Here is a 21,198-nt window from a genome sequence, read left to right as displayed (position 1 = left end):
TGGTGAGGCAGCACTGATGGGCACTGATGAGGCGACACTGATAGGTGGCACTGATTTGCACTGATGGGGTTTCACTGGTCATCAGGACATTGAGAAAAGGACTGCAGATAACTGGCAAGTGTGTTTACTTGTGTTCCTCTGTGATTGTACACAGCTGATCACATGTTAAAGGGCCACTGTAATTGGTCTGAGATCAGCTGTTGCTGAAGGACACAGCAATCACAGTGTACGCCCCCTGTTTACCGCAGGAGGTGTGCAGGAGGCAGGTTTCTGAGAGGATGTCCATGGACGGCCTCACAGAACTATAGTACTATGCTGTAGCCATCTTTTGGCTATATTGTGATATTGAAGTGGTTAAATAGCCCCCTACAATCTCCTAAGCACAGAGCAGGGGCGGCAAGATAGACTGCAGCTGTTCACCTGCCAGTTGGCCACACTGTGATCTGGACACCATGACTAGGGTAGCCAGATAACTTACTTCCCCACCAATACATGTAAACCTTAACTATTACCTTAAAATAAATACTCGGACACCTGCTTGGATAAAAATGGCCTCAACGGCCTTTATTAAATAACAATAAAAAACTAAACTTTATTTAAAATATTTTCAACAATACAAAACTTGTAACATCTTCCAGTTACCCAAAGACACTAAGTGATTTTCGGCTGGTCCCTGACGACCCCTTATTATTTTGAGCCTGTGATCCCCTCTTCGTCAGCATCTGTCCCCAGCCGCCAACTCACCTCGAGGACTCACTAACTGACCACAGACCCCCCAACACATGTTAGCCATTAATCTGGACTGACACCAGACCAAACATAATGACTCCATCTCTGGTATGGGTCCCAACCTTTTCAAATGACCTATGCATTTCTACATATATATTTCCATATATATATATAGCAGTCATCAAGGACCCAACGCCACACCCCGTAGCGACAGCACCACCAACCAAACCAATATCTACAGTGGTGTGAAAAAGTGTTTGCCCCCTTCCTCATTTCCTGTTCCTTTGCATGTTTGTCACACTTAAGTGTTTCGGAACATCAAACCAATTTAAACAATAGTCAAGGACAACACAAGTAAACACAAAATGCAATTTGTAAATGAAGGTGTTTATTATTAAAGGTGAAAAAAAATCCAAACCATCATGGCCCCGTGTGAAAAAGTGATTGCCCCCTAAACCTAATAACTGGTTGGGCCACCCTTAGCAGCAACAACTGCAACCAAGCGTTTGCGATAACGTGCAATGAGGCTTTTACAGCGTCCTGGAGGAATTTTGGCCCACTCATCTTTGCAGAATTGTCCTAATTCAGTTACATTAGAGGGTTTTCGAGCATGAACGGCCTTTTTAAGGTCATACCACAACATCTCAATAGGATTCAGGTCAGGACTTTGGCTAGGCCACTCCAAAGTCTTCATTTTGTTTTTCTTCAGCCATTCGGTGGTGGACTTGCTGGTGTGTTTAGGATCATTGTCCTGCTGCAGAACCCAAGTTCGTTTCAGCTTGAGTACACGAACAGATGGTCGGACATTCTCCTTCAGGATCTCTTGGTAGACAGCAGAAATGGGCCTCCACCATCAGGAAAAGACTGGGCAAAAATGGCCTGCATGGCAGAGTTCCAAGGAGAAAACCACTGCTGAGCAAAAAGAACATCAAAGCTCGACTCAATTTCTCCACAACACATCTTGATGATCCCCAAGACTTTTGGGACAACATTCTGTGGACCGATGAGACAAAAGTGGAACTCTTTGGAAGGTGTGTGTCCAAGTATATCTGGCGTAGAAGGAACACTGCATTTCATAAAAAGAACATTATACCAACCGTAAAATATGGTGGTGGTAGTGTGATGGTCTGGGGCTGTTTTGCTGCTTCAGGACCTGGAAGACTTGCCGTGATAAAAGGAACTATGAATTCTGCTGTCTACCAAGAGATCCTGAAGGAGAATGTCCGACCATCTGTTAATGTACTCAAGCTGAAACGAACTTGGGTTCTGCAGCAGGACAATGATCCTAAACACACCAGCAAGTCCACCACCGAATGGCTGAAGAAAAACAAAATGAAGACTTTGGAGTGGCCTAGCCAAAGTCCTGACCTGAATCCTATTGAGATGTTGTGGTATGACCTTAAAAAGGCCGTTCATGCTCGAAAACCCTCTAATGTAACTGAATTGGGACAATTCTGCAAAGATGAGTGGGCCAAAATTCCTCCAGGACGCTGTAAAAGCCTCATTGCACGTTATCGCAAACGCTTGGTTGCAGTTGTTGCTGCTAAGGGTGGCCCAACCAGTTATTAGGTTTAGGGGGCAATCACTTTTTCACACGGGGCCATGATGGTTTGGATTTTTTTTCACCTTTAATAATAAACACCTTCATTTACAAATTGCATTTTGTGTTTACTTGTGTTGTCCTTGACTATTGTTTAAATTGGTTTGATGTTCCGAAACACTTAAGTGTGACAAACATGCAAAGGAACAGGAAATGAGGAAGGGGGCAAACACTTTTTCACACCACTGTATTTTTAGGGAGGGCGAGCGGGAACGTTTCTCCTCGCTTGCTGACCCCCAACTGCTGACTTGCCCCACCCTAGCACATGGAAGAAAGAACCACACTCCTCCCCCCTTGTGACCATCCACCAATGGGGTAAGTACGCCTGCATCCTAAACCACCCCCACGCTGCCTTTTCCTCTAGCACAGTAATTTCCCTGCACCCTGTCATGTATGTCCTGCGCTTCCTTTTTAATACAGCTCTGTACATGTCTTGCTCATCCATCCTTTCCTTGTGGCTGTGTTGTGTGTTTATTGGGCTCTTTATCATGAACTTTATGTGCTCTCTCACAATTTATTTTGTGAGTAAATAGTCTGTTGGTTTTAATAAAGATTTTGAAGCTTTTTAATACACCAGAGGTTTGCGCTGTTTTCTTTCTCCCTTCTCTTGCTTTATTAAATACTGAGGCCCCCAGCTGAGCTCAGCCAAGGATATATAGGTCAAGGTCCAGGTACTATCTTCAGGATTGCAGTACTTATGATAAATCTAAGATTTTATTTTAACGTTTCTTCCGCCTTAGCTCACATTCTAACAACATTGCTTGATCGAGAAGCACAGATATAAATACCACTTGCACCTGCGACTGACTATATTATATGGGAAGCCGAACAATGCAGGTGAGTCCAACAAACCCTACTGGATGGAGATGATGGGTGGGTGGATGTAGGGCCCCCTTTAAGTTATGGGCAATAATACGTCCATCCTCAGCAGGACTGAGACTCCCATGAGGCTGGATTCACATTTATGCAGTTTTAGTGCTTTTTGCATTTGCAGATTTGCACTATAGCCCATTTAACATGGTTTCCTATGGAACACATTCTGTAGTGCAAATCTGCAAAATGCAAAAAGCACAAAAAATGCATAGGTGTGAATCCAGCCTTAGAGGGAAGGAGAGTCCTCTGTAGCCATTATGTGGTGCCTCAGATGATGTGATCTTTCACGAAACACGTTGGGTGGAGTCCATGCTTGCAACATTACCACACCTGTCGACCCCTTGAGGCTGTCGGTTTGTATCCCAGGGTGGATATACGTTGCATAGATGCTCGTTTTTTTTAACTGCATGAACTACATAGCTCAACTCACCAACCAGTCTGCCAGCCAACCAAATTAACCTGTCCAACAGTCTGCGTTAAAAACAGGGGTTTAGTTAGCACGCATTTGCAAACGCATGCGTAAGCTGCAAGACCTCTTCACGGGACCCTGTGTATTGCTTGCAGTCCTTAATGCTACAGGATTTATGAGTGTCTCCACAATAGAAGCACATGCATTAAATGGATAGATGAGAGGCAGATGGGCCTGGAGGCAACCCAATCCCTCTTAAAGGAACAGGAGCACACTGGACACCCAACAATAGCACAGTGTCAGTGAAGGTGCCCAGTGTATCCCCGGACCATATTTACACCAGTAACAAACAAATGGCCCCTGCCCCCACCTATAACTGGCCTTCACAGCAAGGAGCACATGGAAGGGAAAACGCACGAAAGACAAAAACAAAACATTCCATAGCTCAACTCACCAACCAGTCTGCCAACCGACCAAATTATCCTGTCCAACAGTGTGCTCGGCCGTGACAGCGTGCAGCTTCACGGCCGGGCGCGCACTGTGCATGCGCGAGTCACACTGCACTCTGCTTGTGGCCAGACAATCTTCTGGGACCCGTAATGTGTCCCAGAAGATTGCAAAGAGGGAGTGGGATAGGAGGAGTCACCTAGGCGGCCAAGAGATGGAAGCAGGAAGTGGGACAGGAAGTCCCTGTAAAAACAAGGTACCCCCCCCCCAAAAAAATGACACGCCAAATGTGGGTGGAACTCCGCTTTAATCTTGGTGTTGCAAAGAGTATAGCTCATATCTGCATTATTCTAAGATTTTAAGTGTGAATTGCCCTAAAAGTAGAATACCCTCAACACCTTTGTGGAAATTCTGTTGTTAAACATATACATAATCTTTCTCCGCTGTGTTTTTCCACCTGAAGAACGATTGCAAATTTTTTTAAGCCTCAGTGGGAAAAATTCCCCTACATTGTTGGTCATTGGGAACACTACCTCTTACATTGGTGGGTAGTGGGAAGATGCTTCTTACATTGGTGGCCATTGAGAAGAATGCTCCTTGCATTGGAGGTCAATGGGAAGAATGTCTCACATTGGTGGACAGTGCGAAAAATATCCAGCAATGCTAAGATAGTCACTCTTAAAGGAAGCTAAAAGATTTTGGTGCCATGCTGCAGACTATGCCAAGTGGCGTTAGTCCCAGAACTATGCAGGCACCATCAGATGGACTGTCAGCCATCCACAGCTCTAGAAACCCATACCAACCAATGGAGGCACCCTGGTTAGCAATGGCTGCATACATTATGAGCAGGTTCAGATTTATCATCAAGCTTATTAGGTTTGTGCCTATAGGTGGAGGAATAAAGAAGTGGCTTGTCCCTGCATAGTTATGGGCCATGTATTTATTCTCAGGATCAGTAGAAATAAAGTAGTTCTTTATAAATGTGTATACAGATTGTCATAATATCTTAAAGTAGATTAGGCTATCTAAGAAGTTTAAAGGACACTAATCATTCTTCCTCTATCACTCAGCCCCTCGTTTTGGACTTTGGTTTGTTCCTTGTGTTCTGCTTGGCTCCTGTTATCGCTCTCCATCCACCTCTCAACCAGAATAAGAGTGAGTGTTATTTTCCTCTATTACTTGATGGTAGAATATATCAAAGATTATTTTCTGTACTGGTAAATGAACCTTCCAAAAATGTTTGTGAATGTGACTGAGAAGTGGAGTCTTCTACTTTTCTTCCTTCTTTCTTCCTTCTTCTCCTTCTTCTTCTTCTCCTTCTCCTTCTCCTTCTCCTTCTTCTTCTCCTTCTCCTTCTTCTTCTCCTTCTCCTTCTTCTCCTTCTTCTTCTCCTTCTTCTTCTTCTCCTTCTTCTTCTCCTTCTTCTCCTTCTTCTCCTTCTTCTCCTTCTTCTTCTTCCTTTTACCTTCTTCTTCCATAAAAAGGGAGACAGATACAGATTAAAAATTAGATAGTTAGGAGGGTCCTGTTCATGAAAATCTATACTTGGACCTTGGTTTGTTCCTTGCGTTCTGGCATAAACTTCCCGAAAGTAGAATTTTCAGGAAATGCCTAAAAACAGACCAAGTAGAGTGAGACAAAGAGTTCAAGAGGATGGGGGAGGTTCTGGAGAAGTTCTAGAGGTGAGCATGGGAGGAGGTCATGGATTTAGACAGCAGGTCTTGAGAGAAGCAGAGAGGATGGTTTGGATTCTATTTTGAAATAAGATTGGTATTGTAGGCCAGGGAAGACTTGGATGGTTTTGTATGTTAATATATGTAATTTTATTCACTGGCCTATTAGAAAGCCAGTAGAGGGATTGGCAGAGAAGGGTGGCAGACACAGAGCAGTTGGTAAGGTGAATAAGTTTGGAACTGCATTCATGATAGACTGGGGTGGGGATAGTCTGGATAAAGGTAGACCAATGAAGACGGTGCTGTAGTGTTCAATGTCTTTTTTGCTTGGCGAGTTTCTCTGGGTCCTACCTACTGGTCCTAAGATATAAAAGAGGGACAGTAGGGGGAAGCCAGGGAGCTGTAATCCTAGTGTTGTGCAGCGAGAACCTATCGCAAATTTTTGCAAATCTGCCGTGATGTGGTAGGTCATCGGGATCTGGAGTTCTCCCTGAAGACACCAGCCACTGAAGAATGCCACTAATGGACCTTTCAGTACATGGACTATACCTTTGCAGTATGCTGGGGCAGCGCACAGCCTGGGTTAGGGATGTAGGGACAAGAATTGTTTATTATATTATGAACTTTGTATGTTTGAAGTTTTTCTGAAGTGAAGTGTTGAAATTTTGCCTTCTACCTGGTATGAAGTTATTTAAAAGAGAAATATGGGGTTGGGGGTTTTGCAAATTTATACTTACCTAGCTGAATACAGCATCGTTCCAATACTGCATCTGTCTCCTGCCTGCTCTAACACTGAGAACCGAACGATCTAACACTGCAGATCTCTCAGTTATCACAGCTCCTAGAGCAGAGAGCTGGTGACTGTCAGTCACTGCTCTCTGCTCTGCCCCCTCCTTGCTCACTGGAGCGCTGGGCTGTGGAGGGGACGGGAGCGGCCGGCTTAGGCTCTCATGCCAGTGCAGGCATGTGGGTGGATCCCGACCCCAGTGTCGCGATCTTGGCCGAGCCTGGACTGGCTCTGCGACCTCTGCTGAAGTCCGCTGTCTGCTGAAAAGGGGTCACAAGAGTGCAAAACAAACTGCACTCCTGTGATCCACAGGAGAAGTACAGCCAAACAAGCTTTGGCTGTACTTCTCCTTTAAAGAAGTGCAATGCAAGTAACCAACACATTTCTACAGGGACACTAGCATAATGGGGTATGACGAGACAGCACTTAAAGAGGAAGTAAACCCTGATGAGTTTACTTCCTCTTTTTTTCCCTGCAAAGGTAAAGCATAATGAACTACTATGCATAGTAGCCCATTATGTGTCACTTACCTGACACAGGAGCCAGCGAAGTCGCGCTGTCCCCTGTAGTCCGCCGCATCCATCTTCCTGGTGGCGTCTCGCAGCTCCGCCGCTGTCATTCGGCGAAACCGCGATGACTTCACTCCTGCCTATGCGCACGGGAGTCGACAAATGCGGCAGCTTCATTTTTGGAACTGCCGCGTTCAGTGCGCCTGCACGCCGCTGTCTACGGCGCATGCGCCGTAGACAGCGGTGCCCGTTTTCGGGCAAATATCTCCTAAACCATATAGGTTTAGGAGATATTGCTTGGACCTACAGGTAAGCCTTAATCTAGGCTTACCTGTAGGTCAAAGTGGTTTGTAAGGGTTTACAACCACTTTAAAAGTCATTGTGGTGCAGAAAATCAAATGGTTACCAAGGGTAACAGTGCTCTAGCAAGCAGCCTGTTAGGTGTGTACATGTGGCAGGTGGGATAGCCTCTTGCATGGATGGAAGTGTTATTGGCACTTTCTCTGTGAGCGGTCTATATCGCATAGCAACAGGAGCAGACTCGCCCCACAGAGGTCTCCCGCCTATGCACAAGTACGGAAGAGAAACAGTTAAGGAAAGTGCGCACATGGAGACTGTGTAGGGTTCAAGGCAAGGCCCTATACATTTACTGGGAGTGAGATAGCGATGAAAAGCTAGACAGGTGGAGAGGGCAGAGGCTCGGCATGTCCCTCCTAAATGCAACTGTGGAAGTGTACATTGACACAGGGACAAGAGCGTTAAATAAACTACAGTCATCTGCTCAAGTGTACATGGTGCTCAGCATAAAGTAAAGGAACCCCATGTGCAAAGCAAGTGACTCTGTTCAAGGTGCCTAGCATAACCCATAAGAACTCACCCCGGAGTAGGCCTCCTATGTGACCCTTGCTTGGCGCCCAACGAGGAGGGGAACATGGAAGACATGACACCTTTATTGCCTACCCTACATGCTAATGGACCTTGCTCTGCTTGCTTTCCTAGTACTGACTCTGACCTGGTACTGGACTACACTCTGCCTGCTTCTCTGGCACTGACCAGGCCTGCTACCTGGTTACGCTTCCTTCTGCCCTAAACATGTCAAATTGTATTTTCTGTACTGGGATATGAACCTTCCATAAATATTTCCGGATGAGTCTAAGAAGAGGATTATGAAAGCTAACTGCTTATGGTTACCCTTATTTATTTGCTACACTTTCATACATTGTTTTTTTTTGTGTGTATTTTTTTTTTTCCATTAGGGCCAACTAATTAAGAAGTAGTAAGGGCACCACACCAATGGTCAATGACAAATGATATTTTATTTGATAATTCTTATTACAGTGAAACCTTGGATTACCAGCATAATCCGTTCCAACGTGATTCTCCCCATAGAAGTCAATGGAAACGAAGATAATTCGTTCCGCATTGACTTCTATTACATGCAATACTGCTTGTGGCCAGAGGTGGGGGGTTGCCACAGAGCCTCAGAAATACTTGGGGACAGCTTGGCTGAAATACTTGGAAACACTCGGAAATACTCAGTTCCCGAGGCTTTCCGAGTGTTTAAGAGTATTTCCGAGTGATTACGAGTATTTCTGAACAGCTCCGAACCATTCCGAGTGTCCCGGCGCCCCCCCCCCCCCGGCACCTCTGGCCAAATGTGGTACTGCACACCCCATTAGCTAGAATTCTAGACAACACTCGCAAACCGAGTCAGAATTAAAAAAAAAAGTTGCTCGTCTTTCAAAACGCTCATTAATCACGTTACTCGTAAACCAAGTTTCCGCTGTATTACAATCCATTTGAGTTCAGCAATATCTTCTAAGGTTACTAAGTACTTAAAGTAATTGTAAAGGTAGAAGGTTTTTCATCCTAATGCATTGTATGCATTAAGATAAAAAATATTCTGTGTGCAGAAACCCCCCTCAGTCCCCCTAATACTTACCTGAGCCCCATCTAGATCCAGCAATGTTGCAGCAGTGTCTCGGCTGCCTGGGACTCCTCTCATCATTGAGATGAAACAGCAGCACGGTGCCACTGGCTCCCTTGGCTGTCAATCAAAGTCAGTCAGCCAATGAGAAGAGAAAGGGGGTGGGGCCAAGCCGCAGCTCCATGTCCGAATGGACACAGGGAGCTGCGAATCAGCTCGGGTGCCCCCATAGCAAGCTGCTTGCTATGGGGGACACTCAACAGGAGGGAGGGGCCAGAAGCACCGAAGAGGGACCCGAGAAGAGGAGGACTGGGGCTGCTCTGTGCAAATCCAACTGCACAGAGGAGGTAAGTATTAAATGTTTGTTATTTTTAAAGAAGAAAAAAAAAAACAAGACTTTACAATCACCTTAAGCCCTGGTAAAGAGTAAATGACTAAATCCTCATGTCATGTTGGCTTTCTTATTCTACCGATTGTCTAATAAAATACTATTTTGGACTCTTTGACCATTGGTGTGGCACCCTTACTGCTTCTTACATAGCTAAGCTTTTCTCAAGACCCCCCTCTTTTTGGGGACACTCTGGTTCATGTGAGCAGCCTCACCTAAGTAAGTCAACTTGGTTAACGATACGGTCCGCCACAACAGTTTCTATTAAAAATGGGAGATCTAGCACCTCTTTACCAATTTAATAATAATAATAATTCTAGATTTATATTATATTTTGTATATTTTGTCCTTCCAGTTAATAGTTGTCATCAAGACATCACCTCTCCTACATGCTACCCTCTTGACTGCAAGGATGTATATGACAGTAAGTTTACCGCGAATGGAGTATATTGGATATTCCCCAATGGACATTATTCAGCTCCAGTCCAGGTGTACTGCGACATGACCACTCGAAACGGACCATGGACAGTAAGTTACGGGAGTAGACCCTCAGTGGTGTGGAGATCTATTGTGCACCTTTACTAACCTCCATAAGATTTTCATTATAGGTTCTACTTTTCTTCATCACTATGTATCAAACCTGCAGCTGAAATCTCTAAACTCCTAGTCACCCAAATCTTATCGAGTATCCTAAACCCGCTGCTAACCAAACCCCAAGCTGCAGCAAAATATTCGTTATCTTATCAATTCAGAAATGTATTGAAACCTCAAACTTGTCTTTATCCCTCAACTATGCTACAACACCAAGTTTAAATAGTATAGTGGGTAAAATTTAATTAGAAAAAAAACTTTAGTATAGTTGTGTATCAAGATTTAGATATTTGGTCAAGTGTAGGGATGAGCTTCGTGTTCGACTCGAACATTGGCTGTTCGTCCGTTCGGCGAATTCCGAACGTTTGGGCCATTCGCGTCAAAATTCGTGTGGCCCACAATGCACTGCGATGGCGCAGTGCATTGCTGGCTCATGATTGGCCAAGCATGCACTGTGACCCCGCATGCTTGGCCAATCGCAGCGCCAGCAGCGAGGAGAGCCATGATTGGCCACAGGCATCCTGCCTGTGGCCAATCATAGCTCAGGCTGTGTAGTGCACGCCCCACACTATATAAGGCCGCCTTTGAGGCGGCCTCGTGTAGTGTGTTGGCATCTGAAGCAGTGGGTGTTCTGTGTACCTTCAACACAGTACACACCGATCGTTTTTGGCTGATTTCCTATCTTGCTGCTGTGTAGTGGTTATTGTCTGTGCCCTGACCGCAGTATACACCACTATATTCACCTCACCTATATAGCTAGTGATCTAGCTTTAACCACTTAACAACTGCCCATTGCCGATTAACGGCTTCAGGGCGGTTGTTTAACTCTGAGAGGCCGTTAATTAACGGCCTCCCAGAATTCTGCTCTCGCGCGCCCCCCTGGGGCGCGCACTCGAGAGCATCCGTGACCGCCGGGTCCACAGGACCCGGCGCATCACGGATCACGGTAAACGGCCGCTCGTCGCGGCCGTTTACCACGTGATCGCTCCGTCGAATGACGGAGTGATCACTTGTAAACAAACCGGCGTCATGTTATGACGCCTGTTCCTCCCTCCCCTTTCTGTACCGATCGGTACAGCGGAGGGGAAAGAGATCGGTGTCAGCAGCGATGTGGGCTGCATCTGCAGTGCCCACATCGCTGCTCACCGAATTTAACCCCTCAATTCCCTGCCAATACTCTGCAATACCAGTGCATACTCTGCAGTACCCTGCCATTACTCTGCAGTACCCTGCCATTACTCTGCAGTACCCCGCCATTATTCTGCAGTACCCCCCAATACTCTGCAGTACCCCCCAATACTCTGCAGTACCCGCCATTACTCTGGAGTACCCCCCAATACTCTGCAGTACCCCCCAATACTCTGCAGTACCCGCCATTACTCTGCAGTACCCCGCCATTACTCTGCAGTGCAGTACCCTGCCATTACTCTGCAGTGCAGTACCCTGCCATTACTCTGCAGTACCCTGCCATTACTCTGCAGTACCCCCCATTACTCTGCAGTAACCCCCATTACTCTGCAGTACCCTGCCATTACTCTGGAGTACCCCCCAATACTGTGCAGTACCCTGCTATTACTCTGTAGTACCCCGCCAATACCCCGCCAATACTCTGCAATACCCTGCCATAAATTGCCATACCCAGCCATACTCGGAGATACCCAGCCATACTCGGTGATACCCTGAAATACCCAGCCATAGACGCCCCCCACCCCTCACCGCCCTCCGGTGCTTCTACCAACTCGCCAGTACGATCAAAGCCAGAATCTTTTTTTTATTTTTTATTTCAGGCTTCCCAGCCTAGAGGTGAGATGTGGGGTCATATTGACCCCCAGATTTCACTGTAAAGAGGACCTGTCACCCCATATTCCTATTACAAGGGATGTTTACATTCCTTGTAATAGGAATAAAAGTGATCAAAAATATATTTTTGGGGAAAAAAATGTCAAACTAAAATAAATAAAGTAAAATGAACAATAAAAAAAAATAAAAAAAATTTAAAGCGCCCATGTCCCCATGTGCTCGCATGCAGAAGCGAGCGCATGCGTAAGCCCCGCCCACATATGAAAACGGTGTTCAAACCACACATGTGAGGTATCGCCGAGAACGTTAGAGCGAGAGCAATAATTCTAGTCCTAGACCTCCTCTGCAACTCAAAACATGTAACCAGTAAAAAAAAAATGAAAGCGTCGCCTATGGGGATTTTTTAAGTAGCGACGTTTGGCGCCATTCCACGGGCATGTGCAATTTTGAAGAGTGACATGTTTGATATCTATTTACTCAGCATAACTTCATCTTTCACTTTATGCAAACATTGGGCTAACTTTACTGTTTTTTTTTGTTTGTTTTTTAAGCACAAAACTGTTTTTTCCCCCAAAAAAACGCGTTTGAAAAATTGCTGCGCAAATACCGTGTGAGATAAAAATTTGCAACAACCACCATTGTATTCTCCAGGGTCTTTGCTAAAAAAAAAAAAATATATAATGTTTTGGGGTTCTCTGTAATTTTCTAGCAAATAAATGATGATTTTTACATGTAGGAGAGAAATGTCAGAATTGGCCTGGGTGCTCCAGAACGCCTGATGGCGCTCCCTGCATGTTGGGCCTCTGTATGTGGCCACACTGTGTAAAAGTCTCACACATGTGGTATCGCCGTACTCGGGAGTAATAGCAGAATGTGTTTTGGGGTGTAATTTATGGTATGCATATGCTGTGTGTGTGAAATAACCTGATAATATGACAATTTTGTGGAAAAAAAAAGGAAATAGGCCGTCAGTACTTCAGGTGTGATCAATTTTCAGATATTGGCACCATAGCTTGTGGACTCTATAACTTTCACAAACACCAAATAATATCCACCAATTTGTACTTATTTTTACCAAAGATATGTAGTAGTATGAATTTTGGCCAAAATATATGAAGAAAAAATTACTAATCTGCTAAATTTTATAACAGAAACGAAGAAAAATTCATTTTTTCGCAGAATTTTCGGTCTTTTTTCTTTTATAGCACAAAAAATAAAAAACTGAGAGGTGATTAAATACCACCAAAAGAAAGCTCTATTTGTGTGAAAAAAAGGACAAACATTTCCTATAGGTCCAGTGTTGCATGACTGAGTAATTGTCATTCAAAATGTGAGGGCACCGAAAGCTGAAAATTGGTCTGGTTATTAAGGGTGTTTAAGTGCCCAGTGGTCAAGTGGTTAATAATAGAGCTTGCAGTCAGTAGTGTTAGGAGATAGTGCGTGCTGTCTGCGTGCTCTGTACCCAGTACATACCGCTATAATATAGGGCAGGCCCCTACTTTCAAACATCCAACTTACAAACATCTCCTACTTGCAAACGCAAGGAGACAGCAGCAAGTGAGATGAAAAAAGATGGACGACAAAACAAATTATACAGGGGTGATAACCCTTCCCTATGTTTTCCAAAAAGCTTAAAAATAGTTTTTTTGACTGGAGCTACACTTTAAAAATGTACCGGTTGAAAATTACAAATAGATTCAACTTAACACAACAAACCTACACAGTCCCTGTCTTGCTTGCACCGCCTGTATACTGCTGTTCTGAGTATATAGGGCCTGGGGGCCACACGCATTTCCTTTTTTTAATATGGGTACGGGGTTCCCCTTAATATGCGTACAAGACCCAAATAGGCTGGTAATGGGCAGGGAGGGCTACCCATGCCATTTTTCTGAATGATTTTCAACCATATTGCAGGAACCAGATATAACATTAAAACCGCAAGCAGTTTTAAATGATGTTATTTCCGTTTAATGTCATTTTGTGCAGGGACTGTTCTAAACACGGGAAACACGTGGCACTTCACAGGCATACTACAGACACCCCCCAGGCACCATATTTAAAGGAATATTTCACTTTTTTTTTTTTCACTTTAATTGTCATTAAAATCAGTGCTCCCGCCAAAACGGCCGTTTTTAAAACTTTTTTTTGCAGTGACCCATGTCCCCTGAGGCAGGAGGCAGGTCCCCAAACCCTTTTTAGGACAGTATCTTGCATATTAGCCATTAAAATTAGCACTTTCCATTTCGAACGTTCGAGTCCCATAGACTTCAATGGGGTTCTAACGTTCGTAACGAACGCGGGGGTCGTTCGCAAGTTCTGGTGCGAACCGAACCGGGGGGTGTTCGGCTCATCCCTATTCAAGTGTCTGATTAGTATAGGATTAAAGTTTTTCTCTAGCCGAAACTATATTTTATTTTTTAGATTTTAGATAAGGAAAGGTCGGGCCTGTCAGGTTTTTATAACTGTCTGTGTCTCCTCTATAGGGGATTCCTCCTCTCTGTTTGTCCTGGTGGCCACCAATACCAAGACAAAAATGGGAATCCCAAAATGTAGGGTTGTCATGAGATCAGGAGGAGAGGGGAAATATTCCAATGGGGGCAAATACTCTGATAATAGCTGTCAAGGATGGAATTTACTTTTAGTTCCCGTTGGATTTCCAATACAGGCGGTGAAGAGAAACCTCCTCAGCAGGACACAGACAGCAGAAATTAATCCGGGAGAGGTTTAACCCTTCCCTACTCTATATACAGATGAATGGTAACCTAAACGTATTTGAAAAAGATCTCAACTGGCTATAGCTATAAACCTAACTACAATTTTTATCCTCACCATAGTTCTAAATGCAACCATTTATACAGTTTAATTAGTAAAATCCACCTGTTTCATTGAATGTTTGTTGTTAATCCTAATACTTGAATTGATTAAAGCGGATATCTGGGCTTCACTCCCTTAAATATGTCCTCTTTACTCATCTAAAGCTTCTTTGGTCCCAAGTCTTCTCTTCTCTTCGGTGTACAGGAGGCAATATCCTCCTACAGGTGTGCACACTTCCCATTGGCTAGTAGTTACATAGTAGGTGAGGGCGAAAAAAGGCACAATTCCAACCTATGAGTCGTGTAAGGTAACAAAATGCAAATGAAAGCACCACACCACTATTAAAAAGGTCCATATACAATTCATTCCAGTGAAAGTCAAGGAGAGAATCCAAAGTATAACAAACGCATTTCGGCGGTCCAAAAATGCCCCCTTCATCAGGGCTAAAAGAAACATAATAACATCTCTGTATCAATACAATATCAATACAATACCCCCTTCTCAAGGCGATAATTAAAATCAAATACCCAATAGCCTACAGTATTGTATGTATACAAAGTAATGTCTGGTAACCAGTGGCGGCTGGTACTCAAAATTTATTTTTTTGGGGGCACAAACAAACTGAAAAAAAACAAAAAAAAACATCAATTGCAGCCTCACTGTGCCCATCGAATTGCAGCCCTTGTGCCATCAAATGCAGCCACTGTGCCCATCAAATGCTGCCACTGTGCCCATCAAATGCAGCCATTGTGCCCATCAAATGCCTCCACTGTGCCCATCAATGGCAGCCACTGTACCCATCAAATGGTGCCACTGTGCCCATCACATACCACCACTGTGCCCATCAAATGCCGCCACTGTGCCCATCAAATACCACCACTGTGCCCATCAAATGCTGCCACTGTGCCCATCAAAAGTTAACACTGTGACCCCCCCGCCCGCTGGCCATCTGCCCGGCACTTACCCTATCTCAATGGGGCAGCGGGTGACGGCAGTGAGCCGTGTCCTCCGTGCATCTCCTCCTGACAGGCGTCCAATCACAGAGCCTGTAGTTTCAGTCAATCAGGTGACGGGTTAAATACCCGTGCTTCCTGATTGGCAGTTCACTGTTCTAACACACCTGGGTGAACTGCGATCCATTATTCATATAGGGGGGTGGCTGGAGAGAGGGGGCGGCACCCGTGTGCCCTTAATGGACGCACCGCCACTGCTGGTAACATTAAACTGACAATCAATATACTGTACAAGAACCTCAGACAAATGTGGGAATCTGAATAATAAAACATACCATTTTACCATACCAATGTTACCTGACATTTATTTTTATGACCCTGGGGAGGGGGTTTTGTATGGATTTGTTTTGGATATGGAGACGTCTTGATATTTCTTTTAGCCTATTGAACTTGTAGGTATTTGGACCCCTGAAACATGTTGGCTACTCTTTGGAATGTTCCTCTGATTCTTTTGGAATAGAGTTATATCTGGCCCTTTAAAGTGGTAGTAAACCCGCTGAAAATTATTTTTTTTTGCATACCTGCAAGGGAAAGGGCATAATGAGCTAGTATGCACTGCATACTAGCTCATTATGAAATACTTACCTTAGAATGAGGCCCTGACATCTCGCCCGATACACGCCGAGGGAGCTGACATGTTCCCTCGGCGTGTCTTCCGGATATCGCGGCTCCGGCGCTGGGAGTGGTGAAATCGTCACTCCCGCGCATGCATGTGGGAGATTTCTTTCCGGCAGGGTCCGGCGTCTGCTGGGCTTCCAGCCGAGAAACCCCTGTGCGCATGCGCCGTTGCAATCAGTGGCTCATTGCCAGGGGAATATCTCCTAAACCGTACAGGTTTAGGAGATATTTTTTTTACCTACAGTTAAGCCTTATTATAGGCTTACCTGTAAGTAAAAGTGAAGAAAAAAAAGACTATATAACTGCTTTAAACAGTGATGTTGCACTGCAATTTCCATTTTGATATCATTACACTACAAGCCAAGGAGACCATGGAGATTCTTTAGGGTGTAGGGCTGCCTTCCCGGGAACCAGATTATCTACATCAACATCAATACCACTGAGATAACCCTACAGGTCCAGAGCTATTTTTCCACTTCCTATTGGCTGTCCAGTGGTGGGGTCCTCTCGGGATCCTGTGGAGGAGCAGTACCATCATTGAGAGGAAATAATGGGGACCAGCCAGAGCAGAACACATCTATAGTGCTGGATTTAGCAATTCCCAATGCCAGGAAACATACAGAATGGGTTGGAGAGGAATTGGGAGGGCAGGACAAGAAACACAGGGAAAGGTTTTGGATCTGAGCACATTGCACCATCACCACGATCCAGTAATTCAATGCCTCTTCTCCAGGTATTTCAGAAAAGGTTTGATGGGAGTGAGAATTTTTATCGAGGCTGGCAAGACTACAAGGCCGGATTTGGACGAGCTAATTCTGAGTATTGGTTGGGTAATGCTTTTATTTTGCATCTTCCTGAAGATCGATCTTCACTCTGCTGACTTTATTTTAATATCTGCAGCTATTGTGTTCTGGCTATAGGTCACCCTGTGTATTACAGTGCTGTAAGTATTTGCCCCCTGATTTTTTATTTTATTTTTTGCTTATTTGTCACACTTAAATGATTCAGATCATTAAACACATTTAAATATTACACAAAGAAAACCAGAGTAAATCCAAAATGCAGTTTTTAAAAGATGCTGTTATGTTTCCGATCATTGTCCTGCTGCATAACCCAAGCACACTCGAGCTTGAGGTCAGGAACTGATGGCCGGACATTCTCCGTTAGGATTTTCTGGTAGAGCGCAGAATTCATGATTCTATCGATTAAGGCAAGTCGGCCAGGTCCTGAAGCTGCAAATAGCCCCAGACCATCAGACTACCACCACCATGTCTGACTGTTGGTATGATGTTCTTGTTATCAAAATCTGTGTTGGTTTTACACCAGACGGGACGCACACCTTCCAAAAAGTTCACTTTTTGATTCATCAGTCCACAGAATATTTGCCCAGAAGTATTTTGGATAATCAAGATGCTTTTTGGCAAATGTAAGATGAGCCTTTGTGTTCTTCTTGGTCAGCAGTGGCTTGCGCCTTGGAACTCTCCCATGGATGCCATTTTCGCCCAGTCTTTTTCTTAATGTTGAATCATGAATACTGGCCTTAACTAAGGCAAGTGAGGTCTGCAGTTCTTTAGATGTTCTTCTGGGTTCTTCAATGTGCTCTAATGCCGCGTACACACGACCGGACTTTTCAACATCAAAGGTCCGACGGAACAATTCCGGCAGACCATTCGATCGTGTGTGGGCTGCAGCAGACTTTTGATTTGCAAAAATCCAACAGACTTTAGAAATGGAACATGTTTCAAATTTTTCCGCCGGAACTCCACCGGACCCAGTTCCTACCGAGAAATCCGCTCGTGTGTATGCTAGTCCGACGGACAAAAACCGACGCGAGGGCACCTATTGGCTACTGGCTATGAACTTCCTTATTCTAGTCCAGTCGTACGTCATCACGTTCGAATCCGTCGGACTTTGGTGTGATTGTGTGTGGCCAAGTCCGTTCATTCGGAAAGTCCATCAGAACTCTGTCTGGACTCCTTCAGAACTCCGTCGAAAGTCTGTCGGACCTAGTCCCTCGAAAAAGTCCAGTCGTGTGTACGCGGCATTAGAGTAATTTTGGCAGGCCAGCCACTCCTGGGAAGGTTCACCACTATTCCAAGTTTTCTCTCCGACCACAAAGCAAGGTCCATAAAGACATGGATGAGTGAGTTTGTGCAGGTCAGTCAAGTTCCTCTACCCCAGAGTTCTGACATCAACCCAATAGAATACCTTTGAGATGAATTAGAGCGTAGACTGCGAGCCAGGCCTTTTAATCCACATCAGTGTCTGACCTCACAAATGCGCTTCTGGAAGAATGGTCAAACATTTCCTTAGACACACTTCTAAACCTTGTGGATAGCCTTCCAGGAAGAGCTGAAGCTGCAAAGGGTGGGCCAACTCAATATTGAACCCTACGGACTAAAACTGGGATGCAATTAAAGTTCATGTGTTTAAAGGCAGGTGTCCCAATACTTTTGACAATATATTATATATCAATATGAAGAGGGTCCCCAGCAAGTTTTCAAGCTAGCCAGCAAACAACCCCAACCAGTTTCAACTACTCAGATTAAAAGAGAGGCTTTTGTTGCATACATTTACAGATACACATTGAAGCCACAATGCCTCACCAAGGCATCCCTGTAGAGTGTAAAATCTAACTCAAAACCAGTCCCCAGCCATGGGGCATGTATGAGCAGTGTATAAACTAAATGTAGGCTCACCTAGTGACAACCCCTTTATGCTTAAAGGTACAGAAACACACCAGGAGCACAGACCTTGTCTGCAAAAATGCATACATATGTAATATATATATATATATATATATATATATATATATATATACGTATGTATATATATATATATATATATATATATTTATATATATTTATTTATATATAATTTTTTTTTATAACCTCCATCTTTTCCAGGTCTGGAGAACATCCACCGCATCACCTCTCAGAGGTATTACCGCCTGCGCATCGACCTCACAGATTTTGACGATGACTCTCGTTTTGTGTACTACAATAATTTCTCCCTCTCTAATGAGAGAGACGGATACAGACTGTATGTGGTGGACTTTCAAGAAGGGAATCTATGCAAACCTATTGGTAAGGATTAAGGAACTACAGCCAGATAGCGGGCAAAGGCAAAGGACATTTGTTGGAAGGATAAAGGGATAGATAGATGGATACATATCCCTATTTAAGTTTTTTAAACTCCTGTGCACTCTCCACTGACACCCCCTAACTGTGGAAGGGAGTTCCACACCCTTACTACTCTAAGCCCTTGTACACACGATCGGAGATTCCGACGGAATGTGTCCGATCGGAGCGTTTTCTTGGATATTCCGACTGTGTGTGGTCTGCATCGGACTGTTTCCGTCGGAATATCCGTCAGACCAAATTTTCCAACTTGCCGGTAATATTTTCAGACAAAATACTCCGATCGGACATACTCCGATCATGTGTAGAGAATTCTGATCAGTCAAAGTGCCACATATGCTCAGATCAAATTCCTATATCAAAGCTATTGGCTACTAGCCTGAACGTAGTCCCATCGTAACGAAATTATGTCATCACGTTCTGAACGATCGGATTTTCCGACAACTTCGTCAGACCGTGTGTATGCAACAGTTTCGGACAAAATCAGTCGGACAAAATCCGACAGACAAAATCTGGTTGTTGGAATCTCCGACCGTGTGTACAAGGGCTAACAGTAAAGAACCCCCTACACAGTTTTAGATTGAATGGCTTCTCATTGAAATTCATTGCGTGGCCGCATGTCTCCTTTAGAGATCCAAAACGAAAATGTTTCCTCCCATTGCTGGAGTCACCATTCAATGATTTGTATATCACTATCATATCTGCTCTTAAGCATCTTTTCTCCAGGAAGAATACATTTAATGTTTGTAGTCGTTCCTCATAACTGAGGTCCTTCAGACCCCTCATTAGCTTTGTTGCCCCTTTCTGGACTTTCTCTAGTTCTAGTACAACCTTCCAAAAAACTGGTGACCAGAATTGGAGGGCATTGTAGTAAATAGACATGTGCAGACTAGAATATTTCGTTTCGTTTTTTCGTTTTCGTCCGTAAATTTTATTTATTTAGTTACTCCCGAAATTCGTTTTTATTTATTTCGTTTTTCGTGCAAAAATTGCATTCGTCCGAAAATCCACATGAATTACGGTCGAATCTGTCTTGGAAGGCTTATGGTATCTGTCGAATGGATAAAGAAGATTCGATGGAGCTGCTAAACTATATAGCCTATAGGCGGAGCATTCGATTGCCGAAATGTACGATTGCAGTGTCGTATAGTTGCGACGATCCCGTCGAATATTATTATAAACGTGCAACGATCCCGTCGAATATTATTATAAACGTGCAACGATCCCGTCGAATATTATTATAAACGTGCAACGATCCCGTCGAATATTATCATTATTTTTTTTTAATTTACTTCCCCCACCCAATTCCAGTATCGTTTCTCTCTGTCGATTCTGTTCTCTCTATGTCGAATATTTACTCTCTGTCGAAGCTTTTCTATATAATAGGACTAATAGAGGTAAACGAAACTTAGGCACATTCGACCACAGGTTCAATAGACATATGGAGTCACGTCGAATCTCCTATTCTATATCGAACGGTCACTTCGAATCTCCTATTCTATATCGAACTGTTGTAACAACGAAAACAAAAAAAAAGCATTTATTTATGTCGGATCTTTCGTTTTTCGGAATCTGCACTTTCGTTATCGTCTGTCAAAACGAAAACGAAAATACCTGAAATTCGGACGAAAATGCATTCGGACGAAAACGAATGCACATGTCTAGTAGTAAATCCCTATTTTAATGCATGCTGATATTCTACTGGTCCTGCTTACTGTGGCTTGGCATTGCATTGCTGAGTCTGTCATCCACTAGGGCCCCCAGATCCTTTTCCATTATAGACTCTCCCTGAGGATCTTCCCCTAGGTAGTAACTTGCATGTATCTTTTTAGCTCCCAAGTGCATTTTTCTACATTGAACTTCAACTGCCATATAGCCCC

At 44.1% G+C, this 21,198-nt stretch overlaps 1 protein-coding gene across 4 annotated transcripts in view; it reads left to right on the top strand.

Moving 5' to 3' along the window:
* LOC143923435 (microfibril-associated glycoprotein 4-like) overlaps positions 1–21,198 on the top strand; it is a 197,330-nt gene that overhangs the window by 110,423 nt on the left and 65,709 nt on the right. For 3 of the 4 annotated variants that reach the window (XM_077447096.1, XM_077447097.1, XM_077447098.1), the window contains exons 3-6: positions 3,070–3,166; positions 5,129–5,213; positions 9,698–9,870; positions 19,085–19,264. In XM_077447096.1, coding sequence (XP_077303222.1) covers positions 3,146–3,166; positions 5,129–5,213; positions 9,698–9,870; positions 19,085–19,264 — 459 coding nt within the window. In that variant the 5' untranslated portion in view covers positions 3,070–3,145. Of the gene's footprint in view, positions 1–3,069; positions 3,167–5,128; positions 5,214–9,697; positions 9,871–16,911; positions 17,009–19,084; positions 19,265–21,198 lie in introns of those variants that run through there. The other variant, XM_077447099.1, reaches the window with a different exon arrangement.

Source organism: Lithobates pipiens, unplaced genomic scaffold (genome assembly GCF_037356315.1).
Source record: "Lithobates pipiens isolate NorthernLeopardFrog02 unplaced genomic scaffold, aLitPip1_a1.2 Scaffold_22, whole genome shotgun sequence".
Classification (NCBI taxonomy): Eukaryota; Metazoa; Chordata; class Amphibia; order Anura; family Ranidae; genus Lithobates; species Lithobates pipiens.
The sequence above is the reverse complement of the archived record's forward strand: the minus strand, read 5'-3'. Positions and strand labels throughout refer to the sequence as shown.